This window comes from Phalacrocorax aristotelis, chromosome 1 (assembly GCF_949628215.1).
Source record: "Phalacrocorax aristotelis chromosome 1, bGulAri2.1, whole genome shotgun sequence".
Taxonomy (NCBI): domain Eukaryota; kingdom Metazoa; phylum Chordata; class Aves; order Suliformes; family Phalacrocoracidae; genus Phalacrocorax; species Phalacrocorax aristotelis.
This window is the reverse complement of record NC_134276.1, coordinates 38,618,118-38,645,148: the sequence shown is the minus strand read 5'-3', so window position 1 is coordinate 38,645,148 and position 27,031 is coordinate 38,618,118. Positions and strand designations below refer to the sequence as shown.

The following is a 27,031-nucleotide window of genomic DNA, read 5'->3' as shown; positions in this document are numbered from 1 at the left end:
CATTGTTGCAATGCCTCTTCCAGTCTTCTTTCACTGCTTAAATAAGAATCATTGTTATTGCATACTTGGAAGTTACTCTCCGGAGTTGTTCTTGATAACAAATAATTCCTTCATCATAAACTTTTAGACTAGTGAAGTAATCAAACCAGAAACTTCAATGACTGCTCATCTTATACCCACTTAATTCAATGCAGTGATCCCAGAGAACACTTCTCAGAAAGTATAAAGTCATGAAATACATCGGAAAGTGATATTTTGGATGAAGGGGCACAGTTCAGATTCTCCAATGGTAGCCACCTTACTCAAAAGGAAACATTACTTGGGAATGTCATGCTTACATGGTCACATGTCACAACAAAAGTATTTCTACTTTTTTATTTTAAATATCAGAATACCACTTAGTTTTCTCAATGTCAAAGAAATGGTTTAAAACAGATTCTTAAAATAATTATTAAATCAGAAGAAAAGCTTTATTAAAAGATTATTTGATGTGTTGAAATTGAAGGATGAAAGTCTTCCTTCTAAATCCTTATTCTAAAATGAATTAAATATTAACATGCAAAACTGTAAGCTTATTTAAACAGAAAATAAAACTTTACTGTCATGTCCTACACCACATATAGTACTACTATTCTTTTGTGAGGAGTTCGTTTTAAATTTTACTGGATAAGATGATAAACTTTTTTTTTTTTTTTTACAAAAATTACATTAAAATTCCTATCTCAGTAAGGTACAAAAGCACCCCAAGTATTCTAATTAGACTTTTAATTACATTTGTTTTTTGTTTTTTAATAGTAAATGTTTAAGGTTCCATTTAAGTCTGCCACCTTACCAGTTCTCGGTAGACACCTTCATTCTTTCCCTCAGGTTTTGTTATCTTCTCTTTCTGGAACAGCTCCCTGTTTCGATTCCCTCCAGCGCTCACACTGAGATTACTTCTGCTACTACCACCACCTCCTCCAAACGTCTTGGTCTTTAGATAAGCACAAAAAATACATTTCAGTAAACAGAATTTATGAAAATAAGCCTTAATATTTAGCTGGTAGAAAAAGTGCAATAAGTTTAATGCAGCTGTATTTTTTATGATTATGCTTTGCATCAACAAATAAAAGCACTAATTTACACACACACAAAAAAGATTAATAAATTAAAGTAGGTATTTTTTCCCCTATGCCCAAATGAGGCTGTAAAAAGGGTATATAATTCTAGTTTTTATGACTTTCCAAGCAAATTTGAAAAATAAACTAAAAGGAAAATCAAGGGAGGACGTAAAAACCTGACATGTTAGAACTAAACTTCCTAGCTATACTTTCACACTGAATGCAGGGAATCATGGGTTTCTGAGAATTGAAAAAGCAGATGAAGGTTGATAACCTGTACTTACTAAATCTCATTAGCTAAATTGTAAAAAACACGTTTTTTAATAGTGGCGTCAAATCAAAATCATATCTACAATTAAAAAAATGATAAATTAATTAGCTTTATTAAAATAAGAACATGCCAATCAACCCAAAAGGGCTATTTTTGATTCATTCATACATGAGTAGAATTATAAGCAGCCAAACACCAGAAAGCATTTGTAATTAGAAATACTTAAAATAACAACAAAAGATCAATCACAGTAAGTAAAATGCCTCAAACACAAGCATACTAACCTCCTTGCTCTTTGCTACTTCTGCAATAGCAGCCGTTCTCTGCTTTTCAAATTCATCATTTTCCACAACAGTTTTTACAGTATTTGTCATTTGCAGAGTCTTTCTGCGATCAAGCTCTCTGCTGTCCACTTGCACGTGAGATGCACATTTCTGAAAACGCAAAAGCAACTTTTAATTAACTCTTCTGCCTACTCTCATTTGAGAAAAAAAAGTATTAATCCATTAGAGTAGCATAACTTTAGATAAAGAATATGATCGCAAAAATGTACACCTACGACATCTAGATGTCTTTGCTGAAAGCACGCTCCTCTGGTCCACTAGAGAGGTCAAAAAGAATGACTTTTACATTTTAAGCTTAGTTCATGATGTAGCTAATGTGATTCTTGTAAATACCTTTGACGTTTAAGAAGGGACTATGTTAGCGCCTATACAAGATCTAACCAGAAGAATCAAAGGCTACATGTACTAAATAAAATTTTAAGTTTGAATTGAGAGGAAAAAGATTAAATATAAATTGGCACAAAGTGACAGGATCAATGCAATGATTTTATAACAGGCACATTTTTCAGATTGAAGCCATCATGATCTAAGGTGTTTTTCATAGCCTTTATTTAACTGGAACCAGTTCCCCTAGATGTCACGATACCTTTTTTTTTTAAAAAATGAAATGACAAAGACACTATACCTGCCCAAAAGGTACAAAAGGGGGAGGGCCACCTTCCGTTCCAATATTACTCCTGTTGTGTTTTGCTAAACTCTGTAAAAGAAAATTATTGATTAATAAATTTCAAACAGAAAACAGATTATATGATAAATGTCTCTATTCAGAAAGTATATGAAACTTGCATAAAAAATAATGAGATACTTAAAATCCTGGGGCACGTAACTTAAGGAGAAAGTTGGATGAAAGGCATGGAGACAAAAAGATGAAAATTTGCAAAATCACGAAGGCAACACATACAGCAAATACAGAAAATTCAGTTATATAACAAAATCTACACTAACAGAACAAAGCAGCACACAAATAGGCAGCAGATGTTTCTTTACATAGCACCAAGCAAATTTGCTGCCACTAGAGGTTTTAAAGGCATACAGTTTCAGCATGTTTAAAAAGGGATTGGACCAATTCAGCCTAGAGAAGGTATGGTTCAGGTGGTCAGGTACCAATCTACACAAATACCTGAAAGGAGACTAAAGATGATGGGGTCAGGCTGTTTTCAGTGGAGCCCAGTGACAGGACAAGAGCCAATGGGCACAAACTGAAACACAGGAGATTCCCTCTGAACATCAGCTAAGACTACAATTTCTCTGTCAGAGCTAAAACTAAACTTAATGAAAAATGAGTGCGGCATTACGAGGCGGTGGGAGCTGCTCTGGTGTGGGGCACATGTGCCTGTCCGGGGGATGCATGGGTGTCTGCAGTGGGCCGGTTCAGGCAGCTGATTGTGCTGCGAACTTGTCTCTTATCGGTGTTTTTCTGGTTTTTGGTAGGGTTTGCATTTAACATGGATCAACTTCCTAATCTGTGTTACAAAAACATGAGGGCTACTGCAGGGGAAGGACGAACAGCCTCAAGTTGTGCCAGGGGAGGTTTAGATTGCATATTTGGAAATACTTCTTCACCAAAAGTGTTGTGAAGTATTGGAACAGGCTGCCCAGGGAAGTGGTTGAATCACCATCCCTGGAGGTATTTAAAAGATGCACAGATGGAGCACTGAGAGACATGGTTTAGTGGTGGACTTGGCAGTGTTAGGTTTACGGTTGCACTCAATCATCTTGAAGGTCTTTTCCAACCTAAATGACTATGACTCTATCAGAGAACACTTTTTTGTTAAACCATGAGGGTGACTGAGTACTGGCACAGATTGCCCTGGCAGGCTGCAGAGTCTCCATCCTTGGAGATATTCAAAAACTGCCTGGACGTTGTCCTGGGCAACCAGCTCTAGGTGGCCCTCTTGAGCTGGGTGGTTGGACCAGAGGCCTCCTCCAACCTCAACCATGAACCCATTCATAAGCAAATACTGAAAGGATTAGTCAGGATCGTATCCCTTGATAAGACATAATACAGCAATTCTGGATGCCAAGGCTGTATAAGAGTTGAAGCTGTGTGCTCTCCTTAAAAACCATGTCCTTTTGCCACTGTTGGAAACAAAATACTGTGCCCCTAGGAAATTTCCCCTATGGCCTTATGAAAAGTATGGTATATATGCTGAATTGATCAGCACATCTTTGGATTGCAAAGACCATAACAATAAGCATAACAATTACTGATATGTAATATCTATAGAAGTGCTCTTAACTCTTAGCCACAATCAGGCCTTCAGTGCCCTAGGCCTGAAAGCAAAGCATTCTCAAAGAATACAAATTACCAGCCACCAACAACAGTAAAAAGATGAATTTGTATAACATTGGACACTTTTCCTCTTTCTTTACAATTTGTGACAACAGCAGCAAACTGCAAGAGAATGAAATTCACTGGAATCGACATTTGGTTATGTGTTCATTATCATGTATTACAGAAATATCTGGTTTCAGAAGTGGAAAGAGGTAGAACAGGTTCTTAATGCAGCTAAAATGCTTCAAAACTGGATTCCCTATAATGCATCTATTTTATCATCTTCATTTATTGCCCCTTTTTCCTCCACTGGGATAATCATGGAAGATTACATACATCATTTACTATTCCCCATTGGCAAAGAAACTTTTAATACTTAAGGCTATATATGGCATTTACCTACGTATTTATTATTCTGATGTAGAATTGATTTAATTCCGTCATGTGAAAACTGTAGTATAAATGTGAAGATGCTTTAAGCCATTATATTATTAGACAATTTCTCAAAATATGTAAGAGATTAATTTGGCTAACTAATAGCCAAACCAAAACTTTCGGTCCACTTCTTTCAAGTTAACTACATTTATTCAGGAACCAAAGACGATTTTCTAAATCATTTATGGTTAGTAATTCCTTCCAAGGGTGAAAAAAATTAAAAATCCTTTTCCTCATGTCTTGGAGCAAAACACACTGATAAAGTATTCAATAAATTATTCAAAACAAAGCACTTAGAAGTGCAGAAATCATAAAATTCTTCTGCTTTAGTTTCAATCAGTTCACTTAAAGTGTTGCCTTAGAATTACCAACTAAACAAGGGCTGATCACTGTAGCACGCTCATACCTTCCCGTATTTATTACTGAAACAGCGGAGTAAAACAGTCATTTCATGGCCAAACCGCTTCACTTCCCCAGGGTAGGCGCTCTAGGTCCAATAAACCCTATGCCTTTTTTTTGTTCTTGTTTTCTAGAAAAATGTAGGCAATTCTGGAATGAACTCCAGCACTGAATCAAATTATAATAAAAATATTTATATGATAGCCTAAGAGCTCCAGCATTTGATCATAGTTAATTCCTCATGTCCTATAAACAGGAATAACATGCTTAAGGTTACTCTTTTGGTTTTTTTTCCTTTCCCAAATCAGAATCAAGAAAACACATACAAGAAAAAGACTGTTCCAAACTACTGCTTAAACATGTAATTTAGCAAACTGCAAAAAAGCACTTAAAAATCAACCGCATGTTTACTAACATTTAGCTACATGGATTTTGAATCATAATGATTTATTGCATAAAATTATTACACAGAATGAAAGAACTCTGCCTAATAGTAAATAACAGCCTTGGTACTTTCTTCTCAGCGTTGTCAGCTGAGAAGTGACAACAACTGCTTTGGAAGTGAAATTTTACTTTGCACCAAATAAAAATTAAATTAAATTACAATAAAAATTAAATTACAATTAAATTTGCTTGTAGCACAGCAGTAACTATCATTTGCAATAAACTTTGTTATAAATATATTTAGTATGCTGCTTTTACACTTTCTGCTGTATTTTAGTGCGACACGTAAAAACTTTTTCCTAGGAAATCTCTTCAGAAAAAAAGGTTTACCTGGACAGGCTGGATCAATGGGCCAAGATCAATTGTATGAGGTTCAACAAGGCCAGGTTCCAGGTCCTGCACTTTGGTCACAACAACCCCATGCAACGATACAGGCTTGGGGAAGAGCGACTGGAGAGCTGCCCGGTGGGGAAGGACCTGGGGGTGCTGGTTGACAGCTGTCTGAACATGAGCCAGCAGTGTGCCCAGGTGGCCAAGAAGGCCAACAACATCCTGGCTTGTATCAGGAATAGTGTGGGCATCAGGAGTAGGGAAGTGATCGTGCCCCTGTACTCAGCACTGGTGAGGCCGCACCTTCAATACTGTGCTCAGTTTAGGGCCCCTCACTACAAGAAAGACATCGAGTTACTGGAGCATGTCCAGAGAAGGGTAATGAAGCTGGTGAAGAGTCTGGAGAGCAGGTCTTCTGAGGAGCATCTGAGGGAACTGGGGTTGTTTAGTGTGGAGAAGAGGAGACTGAGGGGAGACCTTATCGCTCCCTACAACTCCCTGAAAGGAGGTTGTAATGAGGTGGGTGTTGGTCTCTCTTCCCAAGTAACAAGTGATAGGAGGAAATGGATTCAAGTTGGGTCAGGGGAGGTTTAGATTGGATATTAGGAAGAATTTCTTTACTGAAAGAATGGTCAGGCATTGCAACAGGCTGCCCAGAGAGGTGGCGGAGTCGCCGTCCCTGGAGGTGTTTGAAAGACATGTAGATGTAGCACTTCAGGGCAATGTTTAGGAGACATGGTGATGTTGGGTTGACGGTTGGGCTTGATGATCCTAGAGGTCTTTTCCAGCCTTATATGAGTCTATGATTCTAATACTATACTGATATATTAGATATTATATACTATTATACCCTCACACTTCTTTCTAATATGAATTTTGAAGTATACATAAAACTACTCCCTTTTCCCATAGGTAACTTCAATATTTAGCCTCACCTTCACCAAAATAGAAGAATCATTAAATATACTAGAGAACTTTACTTTTAGATAACCCATAATTTGACAGATTCTATGTTTTAAAAATATAAGGGCCTGCCAAACAGTCTCACCAATCATCTCAGCAAAATTTGCTTCAGCCTTCACTTATATATTATTTGACATTTTGATTAATAGCAATACTAATTGCTCTTCCTTCATAAGAAGGGTACCAGCAGTATCTCACCGAAACTGATCACCACTGGTTGAAACACCAGTCACCACCAGAACACTAGGAACACTATGAAGCAAATAATTATTTGGAACTGTATTCTCCCCTAAAGCAGTTCATCACATATTACCTTATATTTCCAAATAGTCTAGAAAACAAGATCACACAGTAACAGCCTCATCTACTCCTTAATTTTTTACTTCCTGTCACTTAACGGTGACACTGAAAAAATTTGAAATTTCTAGGCAAGAATTACCTTATGATAAACCAAATGCTACAAGGAATACCACATTTATTCCACACGCAGTATGATAATACTGCATTCATCCCACATACACTGTATTTGTATCATGAGTCTTTCATTATTAAAACTTGACTCCTCCTGAAAGCAAATCTCAAACATTGCTCTGAATGGAACAAAACGTTAATGCAACTACACAACTAGAAGCTGACAGGTAGGTGCAAGGGCAATAATTTAAGACTGGACAAACAACTTCAATTCTAAAATTTTGTTATATTATTTGACTTAATAGCACTAACTTTTTTAGTAAGAATAAAAAACTTGGTTCATCATCTACACAAGAAGGCAAATTAACAGTTCTCAGACACTGTAGTGGAGAGAAAAAAAACTGGCTTCAAAACAAGTAATTTGAAATAATCACACAAATACAAGTTTTCTCTCTTTTTATGCAAACACAGTTCAGCATTTCATTTAAGCTCCAGTGGCAAGATTAGACAAGGAGTGGCAATGTCCTCGCTCAAATATCTTTAAGAGTTGATAATCTTGCTTATTTGTCAACCATTCTATTCTGTAAAGCTTTCTGAACCGGACAAACGTTGAGTTCATGAGGGAACTGCTATTAAAGTAGCATCTGACTTCTACAGACTTGTCTGAGCCCCATCTGTCTAGCTGTCACTCCAGATACCGTACGGGAACTATGATTTCCAGTGGTCATGGTTCACCTGTCCAAACTGATTTCTTGTCACCCACAGCTTTTCCGACACGGCCACATTCATGCTGGGAACCTGATCACATGCTGTGAGCTGATCAAAGAGAAAAAGAACACGATACTCTGGCAAATTGCAAGATGGACCCAGACAATTGAGGGGCTAGCGATAGGCAATAGATAACTTTCTGTACTTTCCCTTACCAGAGTAAATCAGTGAAAACGTAGTTGCCTCTCTCTTAAACGTATTGCATAAAGCCAACAGAACAGGCTAAGAACAAACACTGGAAGTTGTTGTACTAAGCAGCACCCCAATGGTTATTAAATGGTTTGCCTTCTTGTACACAGAAGGTGTTCTGAGTTATTTTTTGATACTGACTTCAAAAACAAATGGATTTTTATTAAGCAACATTTATTTCTTGAAGCCCAGATAGAAAAAACATGAAAACAGACTGTCCAGAATATCACCAGTAAAGCTAACGAATTTTATTGACCCTTCTATTACCAACAAGATGGCATTCTTAAGAACGCTTTACTTCTATGCGCGTCTTCCATTCCCAATCTTAAAATTTAGCGTTTTTTAGCTGGAGAGAGAGCTCACAAGACTTCATACTAAATATGAATAAAAACAATAAAAAGGGTTGTTTAAACCATTGGCCCAGAGCTTTCTTTTTAATCAAACAGGCAACTTCATTTAACTACAGGAACGTTTTTTTTTTAAAAAAAAAAGCCAAACAGAAACACCACACAACCACCACAACTACTTTCAATTATAAAAGCACAAAAAGGATGCTAGACAGAACCTACTAGAGTGGACACTATGTAACTCAAACGTTCAAATACATTTTGGCCCAGTTTGCTCAAATCTATAAAATGCAAACCAGCACTGAAGAAGGCTAGCTGTAACAAAAACAGCTGTGCCAAACTTGGCATCAGCAACAATAAAAGAAGCTGTTTACACAGACATTACAATCATGATCACAGGCAGCTGCTCCGTTTCAGAGACATGGCTGTGAAAATATAGAGGGGGGTGTGTGTAGTAGTAGTGAAGCTGATCAAGTACTTGGGACTGTTTGCAGCTGGGTCACAACTTTCTGGCCCTAGTAAATTCTACTCATTTGTGAGGAAATGAAAAAGCCTTCCTGCACCAAATTTTGTTCTATTGCGACAGGAACCAAGCTAAAATGGAGTAAAGGGGCTTACATTTATGGCCTGTTGAAAGATTTTAAAACCTCCAATTTGTCTTTCTAATCACTTATTTACCTAAAGCACTAATGAAATCTGCAATACAGAATTCCTATTTAAGGTTACCAACTGCAATGCTTTCTGTACACTTGCTACTTTTTTTTTCCCCCCTCGTAAGTACAGTCTGCAGACGGTAATTGTAAAAAGCATTACCCTATAATACTGTGGTACGAAACATGCTGTTTAGGAATGCAACCACCCAGGACTGCACTAAATACATTTAATATGCTTAATTAATGTTTTCAGTTCTTGCAGACTATGAAAGGAATACGTTTTCCACGCAAGGTTCACTTTTAATTTCTTCATTTGCAACACAATACATAAGACCTATTTTACATATATTTGGCTTCATCCCTAAAAATTTTGGGACAGTGAAGTTCTAAAGACTTATCATATGAAAGTTCACAGTCAACACATGAAGCTTGACGTTATCAAATGTAATATGCATCCTGTAAGACAAGCATTTCCAGTGGTGTTACCTCACCCTTTGTAATTCCCACTTTTCTATAAGATGCTCCACTTCACCTCCGAGGACTGCTGTGTTACTGTCATCCAACAACAAGAATCCATTTCTCACTTCAACAATTCCTGAAAGCTTAATTTTTGTTCCAGGTGGAGTATTCAGGCTAGAAGTAGAAACAAAGCCAAATATGTCAAATACGTTCATTAATATCATGCAACCAAACATATATAAAATTCTACTCTTCTTATACTTCTACCATTTTCATACATCATAGTAAAAAAATTAGCATAAAAAACCTTTGCAATATTTCCTTCAGTATGCACAGCAACTTCCAATAGCTTTATTGGAATACTTCCCATTCATTACACAAAAATGCCATACTGTAAATTAGATTCTAACAGAGATGAATGTTTGCAAATTGTCTGTTTGGTTAAAATCCAATTTAACAATACCAAACTAAGGATGTGATTTGTTTAGACTAACAGAAGATGTCTCAAAGTCAGTTGTCTAAGTTCCTCATCCTAGGATGCATTTATAGTTAATAAATAAAGGATCTCCAGATGGTTAATCATCTCATTTGTTTTAGACATTTAACTTAGGAAAAAAAAAAGAGCTGTTAGAAAAGCAGCTTTCTATACATTACTAAAAGCCAGGACTGTACCCGAATAAATACAAAAAACAGCATCTTGTAGTGCGCTAATTCTCTCATTATGTGGTCATTTAAAAATATATGTATGTTCTCCATGGTCAGCTCCCACGAGGAGGTACCTCACCTTCTTTTCATGTGAACCTACCCTATGAAAAAAATCAGCACATGCATAAAAGAATCACACATCTCCAACCCATAATAGAAAGATATGACAAGAAGCACAATGTGGAAACTATGATTTTTTTCTTGTGAGAAACACGACATAGTCAGATATAACCTTTCAACTGAGCAACAATAACCTCTTTGAAATATGCTAATACTATCATTGCAATCACAGGACTGTACCACACAGTCACAATGAAGTCAGCCAATTTCAACACTAGTGGCCTTAACCTTAGCAATATTAATGATTTTTTGGTATTGTCCTGATAAAAATCAAAGAAAAATGAATTCAGAAAAAACAGACAGGAAAGAAATATGGTAAAAAATGAAAATTACACAAAGGGGTGCGTGTGTGTGTGTGTAAATGGAAACCCCATTCATGAAGAACTAATTTAAAAGAAAACTCCTATTTTTATTTATTTCAAGAAACACTATGTACTCAAACAGCATATTATTCCAGGTTAATAGTCCAACTTCAAACCTGAAACAATCACATACAAGACAAATTAAATTTTCATACAGTGTTACTTGAAAGGAAGAGCTCACATCATTACCAGAGTGATGAATTCTATGACATTTTTGAGATTTTACCTAAAGGCTTTCAAGTTATGTCATCTACTGGGCATTCTTTTAGTATTTTGTGATCTATAATCTACTTACACAGCAGCCTGTTTGCCTTCCACTTCTACTCTCTTTATTCATGTTGGAATATGATATTCCAAGTTCTGCTGGCTCAAGTTAAAATTAAAATATCTTTAAGTGTTTTGCCTTTCAAGACAGCATTACTCTAAACTGCAAGCTGGCTCCTTTACAGTTTAACAGTAAAAGATGACACTTAAAAATGAAGTAAATAACTATATTTAACAGTTGCAGGTAGCAGAGAAAGAGAGAGGAAGAAGATTTTTTTTTAAATCCAAGTAATCTGAACTAGAATGAATAGCAAAGCACACCATGACTTCAGATAATTTTCAGCATCTTCATAACCAAATACACAAAAAATCCCCATGTTTAACAGTAATTAGCTCTCTTACCCTTCATTTTTAACTTAAGAAATATTTACTAATTCAAGTTAAAGCCTTCCCTGTGGTAAAGCATCACTAATCGCATTAAATTAGGTATGTCAGGCCTGGGACATTCCTGCTACCAAAGTCAGGCAAAAGATCTGCTATACTAAAAAACTGGCAATTTGGCTCAAGTTTGCACACACCCAAAATGCTGCATGTCGTGTTGACTCCGCCTCAGCAATGGCTGCAAAAATTCACTTTCTTCCATTACACACTTCAGCATAAATGGTATTGTAAATTACATTCATATACACCTTTGCATGCCAAATACCTTAAATTTTCCTTTATATACAAAATTTGAGAAGAAAACGTATTTTGTCAAGCCATTTTTCTAGATATTACTGAGGACACTTCCATTATTTTAAGGATATTTAACCATCAAAGCAAAACTTAGCAAATAAAGTTGTTCACCTTATTTTTGACATGCTACTGTATTCTATAGCTGTGCAGCTTGTATGTCCATCAGTCATCTGTAAACGCAACATTCTGGGAGCAGCCTGAGATTCTTCATTATCCTTTGGTGCAGCAACGTTACGTATTTTCTGTATTTGCAGAACACATGGCCCTTCCAGCTATATGTGCAAAACAGAAAAGACAAAACTGTTAACACTACGAAGCAAACATACTAACATCTAGACACACTAAAAGATGCCCCCAGGCAAAGGAAAGTGTAATTTGATCAGGCGGCCATGTTCAATTTCTGTCACTCATGTACTGTACATCCTAAAGCATGATAAAAATGGCTTTTTCAAAGAAACAGTTGTGACACTTCATAGATCTCTGCGATATGATTATGGAAAAGTAGTGAATGAAATGAGTCGGGGGGGGACAAACAAACAAAACCACAAATATTGTCACTTCCAACGCATTATGGAGTCCCAGTAAGAATTTCCATGCCATACCGCACGGTCTCATTGACAAAGCGTTCTAAAGAAACAACCAACCAGCTTTGAAGACTATCTGGTTGTATCAAGAGTACATTTCAAGTACAACTACCCTGTAAACACTAACTAGAAACACAGCTTCTTCAAACAGAGGTACAATCAGAATATAGCATCCTAAAGAGACATCAGTAGCTGTTGGTTATCTAAAAATGCAGCATATCCTCCTATAAACACCACAGTTTATGTTAAGAAAAAAAAAAAAAAAGAAAACAAAAAACACCACAGAAAACCCAAACGCAAACCAACCAGCTAAACCACTTCATTACATTTTGGTTGTAGCTGGCGTACACAGTCATTCTGATCCCTCTGAGAAATGAAAGTGAATAATCTGTTGCCACTCAACTGATCTCTAGCACCTAAGACACAGCAGAGAAGATGAAAATGTGCACATTTCATCAGCTTCTTCCCTTGGAGAAACAGTACGGGTAGCCCAGAAGAACACAAAATGAGAGCAGATAACGAGGAGATTAATATAAAGAAAACAGAAAAGACTAAATAAAAGCATAGAAGCAGTGAAACCAGATAAATTAGAAAATGAGGATACAGGACCTTTATTTAAGATGAGAATAAAAGAGAACGCAAAATACTTTGGAATACCATAAAAGCATGAAACTATGGAGAGGAAGAGGAAAGCAGTCACTAAAAGGAGCAAAAGCAGCACCCTACAGAGTCCACTTCTTAAATGATTTTGTGATCTTGACACAACAGCCAGTAATACAAACAAAATTTTCTATGTAATTTTCCTATTCTTGACACTTTAAAATAAATTCAAAAAATTGAAGGTACCTGCATCATTTATGACTTCAAATTGCACCATGGAAAATACAGTATTTGAGATTGAGGATTTCTCAAAAGCTGAAGAAGTTAGGTTTATTTGGAATCTACTGAAACTTAAAAGCTTTCATATCTTTTTTTTTTTTTTTTTGGTATTGAATGTTTGAAGAAAAGGGGATAAATAAGAACAACAGTATTTTTAGTAAATGCTGACCGAACCTTATTTCTTTCAATAACAATTAAAAGACTAATTCTGTTTCTCATATGAATAGAAATTTTTTCCCTTTATTTCAACAGAAGCAAAACTGGATAATCTAATGATAGTATGAAAACGAGTTCCCCTCCTCTATCATTTAACTACGGCAAAGCAGCCACAAATAAAAAAAAAACTTTTCTAAATTTTTTATACGTACTGATTCTTTCTACGGTAGTGAATGAAGCACAGTGCCGCACTTATGGGTTGCTTCAACAAAACTCTACGCTTGTCATAAATTAATGCTAACAGGTTTTGACATTGTATAATGTTTTCAAAATAAAGATGAAGAAACACTAGGCAACTGAAAAGTATTTCTAGGTACTTGCTTTTGGTTTTAAAGAATAGTTTGGTAGATCCCTTAGAAAATCTGGAGCGCAAAGAAATGAGGGCAAGGCTAACTATGAATACACATGCCAATACGTTCAGGGTTTAGTGGCTACAGTGTCAGCCATACACTACAATAAAGCAAAGCTGCACATTTGTTGAGCTTGGACAACAGCGCCTGCTTCTTTAACAAAGAAAGTTACATGACACTTCAGAAAACAGGTGCGAAAGAGGAATGGAAGTGTGTTGTTTTCTCAAATATATAGCACATTAACACCACAATTATTTTTATGGACTTAATCAGGACCTTAGAGCATCCACATCTATCAGTCCAGGTCAGCTCATTTTCCCCCTCATCACATACAACATGCACATGGTGACAGGAGAAAAGAAAGTCAGTCTTCTTGTAGAACAAGGACAAACATCACTGGATTCTAGGTGAATCCAGAAGATATATGCCAGTACTCCTGTGGACTTTTCTAAAGCGTCATTGTGAGAACCAAGACAGGAAAAAATATCATAATAAATAAACAAAAATCAAATCAGTTATGGTCGACAGGTCCATTTACACATTTAATCAAAGAGACGGCCAAGCTGAAACCTTTTCAGCACTCAAGTGCTAAATATCGTATACAAAAAGGTAAGACAATTTTTGTTTATCCAACAAAAATTTCTAGTAAATTATCAAGTATCCTAAGTAGTAAGGCTGGTTATATCCCAACTATTAAGGTTGCTAGTCACTTTCCATTGTAAAAAATGCAGCTTTCAGTTCCCTTGCTAACACTTTGAACACTTCATACACTAACACTGAATATATCAGACAATTTCAACACCATCTAGGGCTCCCCCAGGAAGGGGAAGAAAGAGGAGACATTTCAAGACACCAGCTAGATCAGTTAAGTTATTTCTAAAAATGGACAACATGTTTGGCTTGTGATTACAGCAAGTTATTTCTTTCAACACTCCTACAACCTCTACCCTTTAGAAAATGTATAGCAATTTGACAAAACTGTAATAATATCTGTAATGAAAGGATATGTGTTTTGTAAAGATTAATGGCTTTGTAAAGGTTTGTACATTTTGCAGTGTTTTGTAAAGATTAATGGCTATTCAGCATAAATTAAATACACAGATACAGAAACACTAACAAACAGCCCATAATGAAGACAGTAGCGAAGTCCAGAACACTGACTGATGGGCCACCATAGTGTAACTCAATGGCCCATCAAGTCTAACCTTTCCATAAATCTCATGGAAAACCCAAACTTATTACAAGATGGACATGAAGGGCCACAGAGTTGACCAAAGAACTGGAAACATCCCTCTCCTATACGGAAAGGCTGAGAGAACCAGGACTGTTCAGCCTGAAGAATGACAATGAGCACAGTGAAACAAAGGAAGCTCCGTCTGAACACGATGAAACACTTTTTTACTGTGAGGGTGATTGAGCACTAGAACAGGCTGCCCAGGGAAGCTGTAGAGCTTCCATCTTAGAAGATACTGAAAAACTGTCTGGACATGGTCCTGGGCACCCAGCTCTAGACGGGCCCTGCCTGAGCAGGGAAGTTGGACCAAATGACCTCATCAGGTCCCTTCCAATCTCAACCACTCTGTGATCCTGTGACTGTTCTTGTATACAATCCCATATCATTATTTAGGTAATGCCTTCATTCTTAAGTTCCAAATAGTAGCACAGCTATAGCTTGCTCTTTACAGAGTACTTACAAACTCAACAAGCAACTGCACACATGGTAAGGCTGGAATGCTATGAAAAACATAGCATTCAGATTACTTTAATTAAAAAAAAAAAAAACCCAACTAAAATAAGCAAGAAGAACAATAAAGAAATGGCATTTTATGTGCCGTAGTAGTAAAACCGGCTTTCAGTGATCAGAGTCTAAAGGATGGAAATAAGGGTACAGAACATCGGCTAAATGAGTTGGAGAATGAAGAGTAGCTTCATCCATCGTTAATCCCACAATTAATGTTCTGCCTACTTTTTCAAGGTGAAAAATATAATAATAATATCTTATACTACATAATGCCATTATAATATTCATACTGTAGGTTTTACATTAATATATGGGAAAACCACTGGGTAATTAGAATCTGAAATTTGAAACAGCAGAGGGTGCATAAGATGAATAACTCGAACTGGAAGTTTAATAAAAAGTCATTAAGACATGCCACATCCCACTCCTTCCTCTTTATCCACAAAACCTATCAGTGCTAATTCAAGAACACGCATTACTCTTGGAAATGAAAAAACAAGTGAAAAAACCCAAAGTAAACAAGTATCCACACTATTGTATCATAGAATATACTCTGGTCTTTCTGGACATAGTTTAAATTAATTAAAACATCATCCATTCATGTGTAGTTACCTTATAGGCTTCTTCAATATGAAGAAACAAATCTAAGTACTTACAACATGTCACGTTCAGAAAAAAAAATCTGACATAGTACCTACACGCACTGACTGGAGGGGACTGACTGATCAACAGTTGGAAATACTACCTCTATTTACCACAGATCAGTAGCCTTTCCAGCAAATCCTGAAAGTCAGTAAAACTCTTTTGTATCAGTGCTTGTGCCTGCCTCAATGCCTGCCAATTAAGACATTACTCCTAACACAGAGGGATTAAACCACTACTGCCATCCTTAGAATGAGAGGAGATGCTCCAGTTCAAGCTAGGGTGACAAAATTGCTAGAACCATACTTGCCAATGTCATCAAGGTAGAAAATAATGTTCTAATAAATCAACCTCTTCAGAACCTTATGTTACTGACACAAAATTTCAAATAATGCCCAATAGCTGGCTAATAATCTCCAACAAGTTTTGCAATATGGCAACTAGAACATATTCTAGTCTTTTCAAGACTGATATTGCACTATCTTCCTAGAGGCATTGCTTTGGCACACTTAAACCGGTCTGAAATCAATAAGTAGTCAGCCTCTCACAAAGGTTTAGCTTACTACATCTAACTTCATATATTCTTCCTCAAAAGCATGGAAGTACGCATGCCTTTTTAAGAGCTCCTGAAATAGGCAGTAGGAGCTAAGAACACAATCAAAACACTAATCAAGGCAAAGAGCTCAAGGCCCACAGCTTACCTAAGGCTGACAAACAGCTATTTTCTAAAAAGACTATGACTCAGTTCGATCTGTCAGCATTACTGCACGTGTAGTCTTGTCAAAATCATCTCCACTGAAAAACAACCAAGCAAACAACTAAAAGTATATAGGATAATTTTTGACACATGCAGTTTCAAACACAGTTATATCAGGAGACCTGATGTATGTAGCAATTGCTCTCAATGGAAGGTAAAGACGAGCACCTCAAGAATGGAGGGTTTGTTTGTTTTTTTTTTAATGCAGATCAGTTGTAACTAGAACCGCAAATGTGACCCTTCTTAAAAAAAAAAAAAAAGCCTGTAGGTAACCAAAATCCACAATCAAAAGACACTTGTCGTGGTTTAGCGGCAGCTCAGCCCCACACAGCCGCTCGCTCACTCCCCCACCGGTAGATGGGGGAGAGAATCAGAAGGGTAACGCTCGTGGGTTGGGATAAGAACAGTTTAATAATTAAAATTAAAAGAAACAACAGTAGAAATGCAATGTAAAGGAGAACAACGAGAGGCACAAAGCCCCGGGGGAGGGGGAAGGGAGGGGAGAGGGGGAACAAACCGCCGAAACAAACCGCACGCGCCGCAGCCGCTCGCCGCCCGCCGACCCGACGCCGCGCCACCTCCGCGCTGCCACTGCCCCCCCTCAATATACTGGTCACGGTGTCACATGGTATGGAATGAACCTGCCATTGGCCAGTCGGGGTCAGCCGCCCCCACCATGGCCCTGCCCCTCCCAGCCCCGCCCCCCACCACGCGGCAGAGCGTGGGAAGCTGGAAAGGTAGCCGACCCCCACAGTGAGGAGAATTAACCCCTTCTCAGCCAAAACCAGCACAACACTAAAAGGCAACAAAGCACAATTAGTTTTATTAAAGTAATGAGACACAAATTGGGAAGCGTATCACAAACCTTAAACAGGAATTAGAATTGCTGGCAACTTATGTTTGAACTGCTTACCATCGATCTGTGGGTACTCAGAAAGCAACTCTCTCTGAGCTGCGGAGTGAAATCCTTCCCGAATGCTTCTTCTGGAATGAATGTTTCCATTGTAATGGAACATAAACACTCAAAAGAAAACCAGTTATGCCTTAAACATAACATCAATACTATATTGTATGTGATAACTTTATAGTCTTGTTTGCATTTTTATTCCATTAAAAATACTTAATGCGTATTTATGGTATATAGTCATCTAGATGGAAACGGGAAGGTTCAGCGTTTTCAAATCCTGTGCAAATGTGGCCATCTTGTGGTTAATGCTGGTAATATTTTTTTTTAATTCAGGCAAAACAGATATGAGTGAATAAAATATTTCTGTGTATTAATGACTGAAGCTGATAACCACCTATAATGGTCAAATCTCCATGTGTTTTCACACTAGGACTCTATGCCAGCTTTTATGCAAATATTTGCCTATTATACAAATACTACAAAATGAAGTTATTTTCTATGCAAGGTGGAAATATATGTTCTCAAGATACAGATAAATAATACTGATCCTAATCTTGAATGAGAGGAGCAATAGCATCATATAATTTCTACTGTTTCCTGAAGCATTTCTGAACCACAAACGACTTTTCTACTGAGAAATTATATTAAGAAATCACTCCTGTCCCAACTGTATCCTTTACTTGCATAAAGCAAATACTTTCCTTTATAAACAAATAGTTCTGTGGTATAAAATATTTTTATATATTGCAAGATAAATAGCAGCACTTATTAAGTAGTCAGATTTGCTTTATGTTACTCAAACAAGGAAACACTACAGTTAAGAAAGCAAAGATTCAGTACACTATCTAATAATCCGGGTTAAAAACTGCAAATAGGAGTCATTCTCAAACACAGACTTTTTCTGTGCAATCATTACTTCTTTTCAAAACCTGGAGGATTATCATCCTCCAGCAAACAGTTTGCAGGTGTTTGTTTTGGTTTCAGGTTTTGGTTGGTTTTAGGTTTTTTGTTTGTTTCCTTGGTTGGTTTAGATTTTTTTGTTTGTTCTGTTTTTTGGTTTGTTGGGTTTTTTGATGATTTTCGAAGATTTATGATCCAAACAAAGACAGCTGATTAAAGTAAGACCAAACTAAGTTTTACTAGAATTTCACACATAAATAAAACCTGACTCCTTAACAATACTGAAAGAAGTATGTCAATCCCTAAGATTTCACAAATACCATTTGTTAAACAAACATCTGTCTTTGTTGAAGACCATTAGAGGCCATGGTTTTTTTCTGTCCTGCCTGTTTCCTCCAGCTTCCCAAAAATCCTGCTGATGTTGTCAGGAGTCATTACCCAAGACAAAAAATACACAACTTTTCTCTATATTTTCATTCTTTAACCATTAAAAATCGAAGAAGCCTGTAAGCACTGATGTCTGATGTCTCTCAACTACCTGACAATGTGGGAAATGGGAATACTGTGAATGAAACAAACTTTCAGAAAGAAAGTTTGGACTCGACTGAATTCCTGTAGCATTCAATCCTATTATCCGGTCCTCCACCTCCATCAAGTGTAATACAACCCCATGCAGAAGTTCATCAACCACATTCATTCAGTAACAGTCCCCTTTTTTTTTTTCTATTTAGAATTCTACATATATACTATTTTCTACTGCTAGTAACAAAAATGACAACCCTTAGAAGGACACACAGTAACAGAAAGTAGAATATACACTGAGAGGAGAGCAGCAAGTTTAATAGGGATCCTTGAAAATTAAACTAGAACTAGATTTTTGTCTCCTTTTCCACCTTTTCATTTTTTGAGATGTTTAGTTTTACAAAGTATAGATGTATTTGTGTGTGTACAGGTGCAGAAGGTTTTTCCTATGAAAGGGTAGCTGTCATCTCACAGGTATTTTAAAGCATTTACCACCACAGCTTTCAAGCACAAGCCCCTCGTTTTGGCGCAGAGGTTTTGTATTTTGAGGAAACAAATGGCACAATTGCGCCTTCTCTTGTTTGACCTGAGAAACATGAACAACCAAAGTGGTGATGTGAGCAGCTAAACTAGAAGCAAACACTTTAAAGCATGTAGATGCTCATTTATAATGTCCATCAAAGCTTTGAGGAAATTAATGACACTTTTACCTTTAATTGACCACTTGGACTACATAATGACAACAGAAATTTATAAAACATTCTATCGAAAGGAAACGGACAAGTTACTAGATATATTCTCAAGTCATGAATGAAAACCGAACAACTACCTCTAAAGAAATCCTACCAAAATGCAACAAAACTCTGAAAAAAACAGTAAAATTAAAGTCACTTAGAACTGAAATAATTTTTCAACAGCAAAACTAAAATAGGGCAAGCATTACCACACATATAACCTTAATACTCAAGAGAATTACATTTGACCAGATGCATTTGGACCTTGTGAATGTCAGATGATCTAAAATGAAAAATCTAGTAATACTCCAATTAAGCAACTGAGAAATGAACAGCGCAAAAAACAGGTGCCATAAAAAGCAATTATTTTGCTTGTTTTCCATATTTCAAAAAGAGGATACTGAAGAGGAAGAATATTAAAATCATAGATGTAAGAAACAGCTAAATCAAATGCTTTTAGGTGGTAAAAATTTATTTAAGCACTGAAGTATCCTGAGCAGCATGTTATCCAGAAACCTAAACACGTAAATGATCAGATTTTAAGAAATACCTGCAAAACTCATAGCTCCATATAATGAGAAATAAAGTTGTTAAAACTTTTCCCAGAAAGTTAGTTTAATAAGTAATATGTTGCATGTGCACACTGATGCCTGGCAAAAAGCTATGATCCTCTAAGACACTATCTCTCAAGCGGGCTTTTCATATTTGACAATAACGTTCCTGCTGTTGTAGAAGCCAGCATTTACAGCAGTCACCACTCCATTTAGACAACAGGATTAACAGAAAAAGCAAATCTGAACAGCTCTTAACAGCCTCTCACATCAATATTGCTTTCTGAAAACAAACCCGCCTTGATTTATCACTATCTGAATTTCAACAGTAATGAAATGTTTCCCAAGAATTTTCACGTCAGTGATATACACTGTCAATATTTGGAAGTTAGGGGTAAAGATTTGAACTGAGAACTACTAGGCTTATATTATAAATTCCTTCATTTATCCACTCTCTTAACTGAATATAGGGAAGAAAACAGGAAGGGTGTACTGAAGGGGCCAAACTTAATTTTTATCTAAACATACAACATATGTTAAAATCCAGCACACCCAAGTTTCGAGTAAAATACTAGTCTGTAGCATAAAAAGTGTTACACCACCTGGTTTATCCACGTAACCTGTAAGATACACAGCCATAGGCTAATTACATAATGTGTATAGTTATAATCACATATATCGGTAAGAGAAGTAATGCAGCATCAGCAATATATCACTATGTATCACATTCATACAGCTGCTTTGCTTTATTCCTAACCTGCTTTGTTTGCTTCACAAGAATAAAGGAGGAGGGAAAAAAAAAAAACAACTTCTGATACCATGTCAAGACCAAGCCGGTTAAATGAACTTGCTAGGATTGCTCATATTTATTGAAGAATTTCAAAGTTGAGAAATAATAAAAAGTTCTCTCTTTATGAAGCTTAGTGGGCAAACGAATCTATTAACATATTTTATCCCATAATATTCTCATTATTGGGGTTTTTTGTATATGAAGTAATGACAAAACCAGACTAATGCACCATAGAAGGCTGTCATCACACAGAAACCACGGAAGACAGAAAAAGTCAAGTGAAAACATTGTCTACCTTTTCCACCTTTCCACCATTGATGTCACTAGGGAGGAATTTCTTCCCAATCGTTCTTAAATCTGTCTGGAATTAATACAGAAAACAAGAGAATGTTAACCTAAAATATCCTGTTTCAAAAAAAAATTATCATGATAAAATAGGAAGAAGGAGGGTATTTCTTCCATAATGCCAACTATTTATAAACTACGGAAAAACCATCCCTCTTAACTACATATGATGGAAAAAAAATCGGCTGTAAGAGTTTACAAAAGAAATCCTTCTGTTTTTTAAATGATACTCTTGCTTTAACCACATTTAAAAAAAAAACCAGCATTTTTAGTTTATGTGTTTTTACATGCACGTATCCTTCATAAAACATAGGGATGATTTTTGCAGTTATACCTAGAGTAAAAGCTTACATCGTATTTCCATTAAATGCTTTTTAACTTAAATGTGTGATTACTCCTATTGAAAGTGAGGTGGACAGCTGCATGACATTTTTCAGCAACTGTGCAACATGGACACTAACACCATTAAACTAAAGAATTAATATGATCAAAGGAACAAATCTCCACAAAAGCACTCTCATCACCTAACACTGTTTGGACAAGCACATCAATCAGGGTGACGTGTGACAAAAGGATGCACTGAATTACTAAAAAGGAGCAGCATGCAAAAATAGGAAAAACGAATATAAACTAATTAAACTTTACACATTAAGTTTTTAATGATTTTACACGTTAAGAAAAAACAATGAAGCATAGCAGTGCAGCCTAAAACACCTATGTTTTCTAAACTGCATTGCTTGAAATAAGCCTGTTGTTTTAAATAGAAAATGCTGGTGCAGATTAATGTACTGAAGCTGAAAACCCTCCTTACTACTATGATCATAAACACTTCCAAAAGAAAGGCTAAATGTAATTACTACTAGAACTTGTACACTAACTTGCCATTAATATATGCCAATGGACTACTGTTCCGGCATCCTAATCCAGGACTGAACAGCACTATGTTTTAGTATCTAAAATATTGTCAACAAGTGGTTTGTTCTGTTTTTCAGCGAGAAACGTTGGCACCCTACTAATTGTAGGGATGCTTTTTTTAGTGTATTTACTCTGAGTATCTAGTGTGGAGAGATGCTTAACCCACTTTCTGTTGCACAAGACAGCCATAGGTAGTGGTAAGAAAGCACACTGGGTTTTCAATCTGAGCCCACCTGAGGGAACTGACCTGTCAGTTACGTGTCTCTGAATAGCACACAGGCTCCTACAAACTGTTCCTCCATGTTCCATATCCATATAATTGACAAGTCCCCAGCAAGGTGCTTTGCAGCCACAGGAGCAGGAAGGGAACACAACTTCTACAAACTCTTTGCAAGATCTTATACAAACCAAGAACATTTGAAGGACTGAAGGAACATTTATGTCTATTTCATACTTACTTAAGCAATTCACACGCAAAAAAAAAAGTTGGTTGACTTATTGGTTTCTTCTGCCTGAAACATATGTCTAGCAGTCAAGGAAAGAACTTGTGAATTTTTAAGACGTAGAATCTAAATTCACTGTTATCCTGTCATTCAAGCCACACTGTTATCCCTACCTACCCAACAGGCACCTTAACCTTCTGGACATCAGAACTGACTTAATGACATAAATATCGATAGCAATTAAAACTGGCTTTGGAGTACTTGCGTAACAGTTCTTGCTTATTTTATTATTATCAAACAAATGGGAAATACAACACATACATGAACAAATAACCATATTAGTACTCATTCCAGCATATAATTAATTACATGGGCAATACCCAGCAACTTGGAAGTATTTTGTTTTTGTTTTTTTTATAAAGCAGTAATGCATTCTCATATAGAGGCCTGCTACTATAGCCCAGAAATCAAACGCTTGCCCTCTGAATGTTTTGTATTACATTGCTCACATTTCTGCATTATAATTTTGCTTTACTTTTTTCTAAATTCATTACATGAATCGGTGCATCCATACATATGAGTGATTGAACACATGCTTCAAAGAATAAATGAAAGGAGCAGAGGAGATACTCTCTTCAGAGTATCATCTTAAACCGACAGCAGTTGAATTTCCAGGATGGACATAATAATCCCTAACAAGTCTCATTCATAATTTCATTACGAAATAATACTTTTCTCTTAAGCGCTCTACTACACTATTTTTCCCCTTGGAACTACATATAGTTACTACAAAGGCCAAAGCTTACATAAATCCATATACAGTGGATACAAGCTTTAAAGCTTCTGAGTATGGATGACTGATAAATTTTAAACAAAAAAAAAAAGTAAAATTCTTAAAACTCTCCCCCATGACTTTGATCAAGTAAGTTAAAAATAAGTAACACATACATGGATTAAGTAGCTGCCCTCTCTTCATTGTTACTGAAAGGAAGCAGACTTACTGATGTTTACCAACAATGCATATACTGGAATTCTGAAAATCAGAAATTCACATACACTCTTTTCCGAAGTCCTTAGAAGTATTAAGGTTTATTGCTTCCAAGCTGTTTGTCTACCTTGTATATTGTTGCATTTATTTGTTGGCAAGAATAACAACTATTAATCCAGATTTCTACAGTAAATCGAAAAACCTGTTTGTAGTTACATAAATATGTACATATCACAGGAAAATTCACACTACTTTGAATATGCTTTAAGGAGTATCATGTCCAGGAGTCGAACTAAGCAAGGGTCTTTTATACATCCCAACAACTAATATTTTGAACTGCAATTTCATACCCATAGCAGTACACAGCACTTCCAATTTTATTACTGCTTGTACTTTAAATTTAGATTTACATTTTGTAATCATAAAAATATTTTCCTACAGCAAATTATATTCATTTTTCTCCTCCAGGTTTCACTGTTTGGAATAGGTGTTATTTCCAAATAAAATTCACAACTCATAACCACAAGGAGAGAGATAGGTACTCTGTACGTAAATCACACGGACAACAGTACACTTAATTAGCTACACAAACCTACACTTGCGCCATTACATATAACATTTTTAGCATGATCTGTCAGAAAAAAGTTTTCACAATCGTAACTTACATTAATGGCAACTAGGATAATGTCATTTGTATTAACTTTTTCAGAAGAACTTATACAAGCTTCAATTCCTTCATCTGAAAGATACCTGTTAAAGAAAAAAAATAATATTAGAATATCACATGATGTATCTATTAGGCAAACATTTTTTCTGTATATAAGATCATTGCCTTCAGTTTGTATCTTTTGTGCTGGTGAAGCACAGATTTAAAACCACTGCGAAAATTACTTCATGTAATCAATTCCCTTACACTGAGATGAGATTGAGTATGAGATTTTCTTCCACAATTTCTAAACAAAACAAACCCCCCCCCCCCAAAAAAAAGCCAACCAAACAAACAGAAACCAACCAAAAAGCAGCACTAGCACCCTACTTACAAAGTAACAACAGCCATCATCCTGGTCATATCAAACAGGGTAACACTACGCTCCTCATGCCCACCCCCCAAAAAAATTATAGGAACTTGGTTTTAAGATCAGCCATTTGGGCTTTACTTGATGTAAGTGGCAAACTTTCACTCATGCACCAGCAAGGAAAAAACAAAGCAAAACAAATAAAAAACCCACCCCACACACAACACAAAACCACAACAACATCTGTTTCTAAAGAGCAAGGCTGTATGGTTAGACCCTCAAGGGCTGGAGCACAACACTGCCATCCTATAAAATGTATTCTTGCTTGCCTGGGCTACAAAGAAACGGATAAAGATGGAAATGCATTACAGTGTATCAGTAGTCAAATACAATGAAAAGTTTAAATAAGAATACAAGAATCTCCTTCACAATCACGTTTGGAAAATGCATTTGTGACCCTCGTGGTGGTAGCCCAGGATCAGTATCTTTCTGCAAAAATTCTGTGAGCACACAATACATTTGTTCACCTGAAAACTAAGTCAGTTTCAAATGATTCAGCTGATCAGTTCAAAAGGGCTGACTTACTCTAACCTCCAAAAACACTTTAAAAAAAAAAAAAGAATTTTAACTTGAGTGGTCAGAAATTGTGACAGTTGTTATTCATTTTGCCTAATATTTCCTATACAAAGCCCCACTTTTCATTTTTATGTAGCCAGCAATCTGCCTTCTCCGCAATGCTCTTCATTTTAAATACATCACAGTAATCATTAAATAATTGATATTTGCTAATACTCAGTCTAAAACACAGTACTTGGCCAAGTAACATTTAAATAACTACCCACCAAGAAATCACCATCCCCCAAAGAATAAAAGAATGGTTTAAGAAAGCAAGCTTAATATACATTAAGAAATATTGAAAATAAATATTCCTGAGTGCTTTAAGAAATTCTTTTTAAAGAAAGTAACATCCACAGTGTAACACAGAAAACAATGCAAAACATTTGAAGTACACTTGATAGGCCTTTTTGATTCTAGCCCCAGTAACATTAACATCACCCTCTCCAGCCCTGCCAGTGTTCCCAGACTAATTAATGATCCCATCTGTGCTCTAACCCAGACACTTGATGGGATCTGAATGTTCAAGTCGGACATTGACATCTAGCAAATCCTGGGGGACCAGACCACCACCACCAAAAAAAAAAAAAAAAAGAAACAAACCAACCCAAAACCCAGATTCACTGAAAGGGGTAAAAACATATATAAAAGCACAAGAAGAAACAATCTGATTTTTTAATATAAATGGCAGACGCTTGAGAAGAATAAGGTGGCAAGATTTGGTGCCTTGCACGGGAACACAGGATTTCCCAGCTCAGCAACTCTGAGCTCGAGTACTATAACCTGTGAAGATTCAGATAACTGCTATGCATTAGCAGATCTCGTTAGCTGGAGTCAGAAGGTGAAGTAGAACAGCATTCCCACTCTTGCAAGAGGAAGCTAGAGCGGATACATGCTACAGGCACTATCCTACTCCCGAGGCTTCAACTGTGGTTTAATTACAGCAACAGACTTCCTAGAAAGAGCAGTATCATATCATAAACTCTACAAGTTTACTTCCTGTCATCTTCAGCGTAAAAATGAACATAAATTCTACACCAGGGGTTAGGGGGAATAGAAAATCCATAAGCTGAGTTTTAGACTGCTGGGCAAGTCGTGGAAATGTTCCTCCTCTTCTGCTCCTAGTGTAAATGAAGTCATTCTTCAATTCTACTGAAGCTAGCAGGTAACTCTCTTACAGAGTTACCTAGCCTACTATTTAGATATAAGTACTACCCTTCTCCAACAAGAGAGAATGAATAAATAAGAATCTAACCTAGAGTTAAATTTCCTCTGTATAGGACAAGATTAATTCTGCTATCTCAAAATTCACTGCTGAGTCATGTTTTACTTTCTAATTTCAAAGTGAGGACTGAACCCCAGCTGTCAAAATCCTACTCTGCTTCAGTCAAAATTTTCAGTTTATAACTTCATATATATAAATTTATATATACAAATTTTCAGTTTAGTCTGTCTCATTACTTTGGAGGTTTTTTTGAAACAGAAGGATAAAGAGAAACCCACTGGAAAAGACTATTCATTTTTGACTTGCTATAATTTAAGCAACAGCATTTAGCAGAAAC

At 36.4% G+C, this 27,031-nt stretch overlaps 1 protein-coding gene across 1 annotated transcript in view; it reads right to left on the bottom strand.

Moving 5' to 3' along the window:
* TDRD3 (tudor domain containing 3) overlaps positions 1 to 27,031 on the bottom strand; it is a 120,309-nt gene that overhangs the window by 45,595 nt on the left and 47,683 nt on the right. Inside the window, exons 2-8 of the mRNA XM_075088058.1 lie at positions 24,504 to 24,588; positions 21,443 to 21,508; positions 11,686 to 11,846; positions 9,421 to 9,562; positions 2,341 to 2,412; positions 1,656 to 1,805; positions 833 to 973 (exon numbers count right to left, since the gene is read on the bottom strand). Of these exons, the coding sequence (XP_074944159.1) occupies positions 833 to 973; positions 1,656 to 1,805; positions 2,341 to 2,412; positions 9,421 to 9,562; positions 11,686 to 11,846; positions 21,443 to 21,508; positions 24,504 to 24,588 (817 nt within the window). The remainder of the gene's footprint in view (positions 1 to 832; positions 974 to 1,655; positions 1,806 to 2,340; positions 2,413 to 9,420; positions 9,563 to 11,685; positions 11,847 to 21,442; positions 21,509 to 24,503; positions 24,589 to 27,031) is intronic.